Here is a 5779-nt window from a genome sequence, read left to right as displayed (position 1 = left end):
ATAAGTATAGAGTATTAATTAAACAAATTACCTAAAATTTCAATAAATTTATATTCAGACTTCTAACTCCGCACCAAATACTTTAATACTTATAGATATAGTGTTTTGTTTTTCAACAAACCAATGAAACAAATTGAAGGCACGTTGACTTTATACTGTCGTGGGGGTAGTACCCCATCGAAGTAATAGCGCACTATTTAATAATCATTGACCGCAATTAGTTAACAATAATAATTTAATTTATATTAAATATATTTATTTAAAGGTAATTAACATTTTTTTTATAAATTTGTCTATAGTCTATAGCAATATTGGATTTAATGACAATTAATGATATCGATAAAGGGTTTAACTTTCTTTGTTAATATGTATATTTATTGCGCTCCAAAAACCTATTTTTATTGTAATAACTCCCAATTAACCAACGCATTTTTTTATAAATAAATAAAAACCTAAATATGAAAAACTTTTTTTTTCCATTGCGTCTATATAAACCACATCCCAGGCATTAATAATTTGCCTCACTTGCAAAGCTCTTTCTACTTCCTTCATCACTCTCTCTATTTAAATTACTAATTCCTCAAATCATGGCTTCCGCCGTGACTTGCTCAGCTGCCGAGCTCCTCCCTCATCTCGGCAGCTCAGCAAATGCCACAGCAGCCGCAGAATTCATCTGTGGCCGCTTCTCAGCTGTCTCAGAGTACCTCACACAAACCACCTACGCGGTGGACACCACGTACCTCCTCTTCTCGGCTTACCTCGTCTTCGCCATGCAATTGGGGTTTGCCATGTTGTGCGCGGGCTCTGTCCGCGCCAAAAACACGATGAATATAATGCTTACAAACGTGCTTGATGCTGCTGCTGGTGGATTGTCTTATTACCTATTTGGTTTTGCCTTTGCCTTTGGAGCTCCTTCTAATGGTTTCATTGGAAAGCATTTTTTTGGATTAAAAGAGTTTCCTTCACAAGCTTTTGATTATAGCTATTTTCTTTATCAATGGGCCTTTGCCATAGCTGCTGCAGGTATATATTAATTTTAATTTTCATGTTAAATTAGCTTGCCTAGGGAAAGAAATTTTTTTTACACTTTCCGTCCATTTTTAAATGACACATTTTTCGAAAGTCAATTTGACTAATATTTAAAGTTAAATTAGATTACATTAGTTTGATATTTTAAATAAAAAATTTAGATATTCAAAAACTATACGAAAAATACTATAAATTGCAATTTTTTGCATATCAATATGATGAAAAAATACATCATAAAATGTTAATCAATTTTTATAATTTGACTCTAAAAAGGAAATTGTGACAATTAAAAGTAGACGGAGAAAGTAATTTAATTTTAGTAGATGCCTATTAACTAAAGTCTCTATGCCTATTAACTACTAGTAGATATTAAATTTAATTTGAACAAATTACTCCGCTAGTAGATGTTAAATTTAATTTGGACAAATTACTCTCACTTTTACTTAATTAATATATATTATATTTAGACTTGGCATATCCAATAAACAAACGATGATTGTATGACTATTTTATCACATTAATCCTATTAATTGATGTTTAGTATTTCTTTCATTTTTTTAGTTGCATTTTTCGATAGTCAATTCGATTAATTTTTAAAGCTAAATTAAAGTACATTAGCTCGATATTTTAAAGTAAAAAAAATTAGATATTCAAAAACTATACAAAAAATACTACAAGTTGCAATTTTTTTCATATCAATATAATAAAAAATACATCGTAAAATGTTAGTCAAAGTTCATATAGTTTGACTCTAAAAAAGAAAATCATGACAACTAAAAAGGAACGGAGAAAGTATTAGACAATTTATTACTCTCTGTATTTTAATGGTTAAATAAAATATATACACCCTCCATTTCAATTTATATATTATACTTTGTTTTTTAAAATTTCATATCGAATTAAAATTAAAAAATAATAATTATTTATTCATAATTTTTTCTTGAAAATATGTAACGCAAATACAGAGTGAGGTAGATATTCATACTTGTGCAAGAGGAAATAGACAAACTAATGAAGTCCATGCAAATAGGAATAGCATATTCTTGGACTTATTCTCATGCATCAATTTGGGTGTCCTACAAAAATTTAAAAGTAACACTAAAGAACAAAACATTTCACAAGGAAAAAGTCTTAGGAATCAATCTTTAGGAATTTCTAAATTTACACCTCACAAATATTACAACCCCATTTATATCAGACATATTTTTCTTTTTAGTCAATTTTAAAAATAAAATATCATACATGTTTTGATTTAATAAATTTTTAATGATACTAGCAACATTTTACACATATTGAATCCTACTTCTTTCACGAAAACTTTACAAAAGTGTGTTCTTCTATTATCTTAAACTCGAAGCATAGTCAAATTACATCACATAGATTAAAACAGAAAAAATATTAATTGAGAAAATGAATTCTCTTACTATTTTACAATTTAAATACAAGAAAATGACAATTTCATATCCGTTATTTGTAAACATGAAAATCTCTTATTAAAAAAAATCATCCTTATTATTTATTCTTCTCATCATCCACTTGTTCCTTATATGACCTATAAGCGTAAACTTTGATTTATTAATTAATTAATTTATTTTCAAATTTATAGGTATCACAAGTGGGTCCATAGCTGAAAGAACACAATTTGTGGCTTATCTCATTTACTCTTCATTTTTGACCGGTTTTGTGTACCCAATTGTCTCACACTGGTTCTGGTCCGGTGATGGTTGGGCCAGTGCATCAAAAACCGATGGAAACTTATTATTCGGTTCGGGTGTTATCGATTTTGCCGGTTCAGGTGTTGTTCATATGGTTGGTGGCATTGCCGGTCTATGGGGCGCTTTCATCGAAGGACCAAGAATTGGTCGGTTCGATCGGTCCGGTCGGTCTGTTGCCCTTAGAGGCCATAGTTCCTCACTAGTTGTATTAGGTACTTTTTTGCTTTGGTTCGGTTGGTACGGATTTAACCCCGGTTCATTTTTAACTATACTTAAATCATACGATCATACTACAAGAGGTTCTTACTATGGTCAATGGAGCGCGATCGGTAGGACAGCTGTCACCACTACATTGGCTGGTTGTACCGCTGCTCTGACAACGTTGTTTAGTAAGAGGCTTTTAGTGGGACATTGGAATGTAATTGATGTATGTAACGGTTTACTAGGCGGATTTGCAGCAATCACGGCAGGTTGCGCAGTTGTTGAACCATGGGCAGCTATAGTCTGTGGATTTATTGCGGCTTGGGTTTTAATTGGTTTTAATGCATTGGCAGCTAAATTAAAATACGACGATCCTCTAGAAGCAGCACAACTTCATGGTGGTTGCGGATCATGGGGCATAATTTTTACTGGATTATTCGCGAAAAAAGAGTATGTCAACGAAGTATATCCAGGATTTCCTAATAGACCATATGGATTGTTTATGGGAGGTGGTGGGAAACTATTAGGTGCACAAATAATTCAAGTTGTTGTGATTATTGGATGGGTTAGTGTAACAATGGGACCATTGTTTTATTTGTTACATAAGTTTAAGTTGTTGAGGATATCGCGAGACGATGAAACAGCAGGGATGGATTTAACAAGACATGGAGGATTTGCATATATATATCATGATGAAGATGAAGGTTCATCTATGCCTGGATTTAAAATGACAAGAGTTGAACCAACTAATACTCCTACACCTGATCATCATCATCACAATGTGGTTGTGTAACAAACAAATAAATAAATAAAATGTTACTATAGTATTCAATTATAGGATGGTCACCCTATAATTAAGGAAAGGTCAAATCTCAAAGTGCTTTAATAATGTGATATTATTGGGTTCTTGATAGACTATATATATATGCCAAATATTTTTGACAAAAAAAAGGTTTGTACTTATTTGAGCTTCATGACTTTATTGTATGGTGTCTAATGTCTTCTTGTTTGTTTGTTTGAAGAGTGGTCTGTATTGTTCTAAAAATGGAAATAAATAGATTATTACCTGGTCTTTAGACACTTATGATGTTCAACTATGTTCCTCAAATCTATTATCTTGTCCAATGCTAACTTTTGTAACATAATGAGATTTGTTGAGCATGTGGACAACTAGATAACTAGCTCTTGTCTAATAAAAAAAAAAGGAATATCTAAGTCTGATCGAGCTCCTATTTGCGACGAGAGGGAGTTGCTAGGATGGTAAGCACCCCTCACTTTCAACCCGAAGGTTGCGAGTTCGAGTCTCCAAAGGAGTAAAAGGGGTGGGAGCTCCTAGGGAGGGTAAAAAAAAAAGATCAAGCTCCTATTTGAGCTTAACTTTTCCTTCTATCAGTTAAGTCGCCATGTTTGTAACTTGTAAGACCATCATAAAAAAATATTATGATGCTGTTGCCACAGATGGGATTCTCCACAAATCAAACACGGATCACCAAAATAAGGACAACCAACATTTGACTAATCATCATTTCAAGATGCCATGTAAAGAAGAATAACAAATTATTAAACTAAAAATAAAAATTAAGCAAACAAAAAGTAATAGTCTAATCTAAATAAGGGAATCTTAATAGCTAGTTATCTGAATTCTCACTTTCTTGGTGAGGGTTCAATTTCCCAAATTGTAATTCCTTCCCCTTTCCCCTTTCCCACCCCTAATTAAAAATAAATTCTAATCTAGATAAACAGTTTATTTCTAAGTGTCCCACAGAGGCTAGTGAATAATTATTTCCTAAATTAGACTAATTCTAATTATCTAAATAAGAAATAAAATCCAAAATATACTCCCTCCTTCTTTATTTACTTGTCTAATTTTGATTTGACACACCAATTAAGAAAACAATGATTGGTATAGTAAATTTACCATTTTACTCCTATTAATTGATAGGATCCCAAATACATATATATTTACTCACTACATTTTTAATGACATTAACTCAATGTTGATAAATTGAGGATATAATAAGAATAAATGGACGGAAGGAATATATGTTTTAGGTCGAACATCAATCATCCTTACCTTTCAATTTATTTTCAATATAATTACGATGTCAATGTTCCTTAGCTCTCCTAATTGTTGAATTTTAGCACTTACATAATTGTTAATACATCGTAAAAAAGTTAAAAGAGATTGATTTTACAACCTTACGTCCTAAAGTAAAATCACATACTAAAGAAGTCAAAAAGTTGTAGAATAAATTGTTGAAAGTACCAAACCAAAAAACAAAGTGGTCATGCAATATGCTTTCCTCACATTCTTTTGGATAATATTCAGGAATGAACAAATGATATCAAAGAAAGAACGATAAATAGTGGATAATATTTTTCATTCTTTTGGAAATTTTGGAATGTCACCATTAATATGTAGCCATCGTAGAGAATGGTACATATCAGAGTCGTGATCAATAGTACCGGCCTCTATCAATGATATACTGTCCACTACTCGAGGCTAGAAGGAATAAGTACGACTTGCAAAATGCTTTAAAAGTTGAGAGACTTGACACCATCCTTAAGGTCATATATGCTACAAGATGTTATGTTTGTTGAGATTATGCAATTAAAGTATTTTAGTTTGTTATAATTAGTTAGAAGTTAGTTAGATAGGGAATCAAGTTAGTTAGACGGTTCCTTCTAGATTGTTCCAATTGAAGTTTTGTATATATGTAACACTTTGTAAAGACTGATTCATTCATTCAAAATAGATGGCTTCATGCTATTCTTCTCTCTAGTCTTAGCTTCTTCCATGTGAGCTTAAGCTTTCGTTAATGGAGATTTTCTTC

At 31.7% G+C, this 5779-nt stretch overlaps 1 protein-coding gene across 1 annotated transcript; it reads left to right on the top strand.

Moving 5' to 3' along the window:
• Positions 1 to 503: 503 nt before the first annotated feature.
• On the top strand, positions 504 to 4023 carry LOC102578704 (ammonium transporter 1 member 2). Its single transcript, XM_006340410.2, has 2 exons — positions 504 to 1023; positions 2636 to 4023. Exons 1-2 carry the CDS (start codon positions 588 to 590, stop codon positions 3736 to 3738), a joined length of 1539 nt encoding a protein of 512 aa, XP_006340472.1. The 5' UTR covers positions 504 to 587; the 3' UTR covers positions 3739 to 4023.
• Positions 4024 to 5779: the final 1756 nt, after the last annotated feature.

Source organism: Solanum tuberosum, unplaced genomic scaffold (assembly GCF_000226075.1).
Source record: "Solanum tuberosum cultivar DM 1-3 516 R44 unplaced genomic scaffold, SolTub_3.0 scf00018, whole genome shotgun sequence".
NCBI classification, from domain to species: Eukaryota; Viridiplantae; Streptophyta; class Magnoliopsida; order Solanales; family Solanaceae; genus Solanum; species Solanum tuberosum.
Note: the sequence above shows the minus strand (reverse complement) of the source record. Positions and strands in the feature narration are given on the sequence as shown.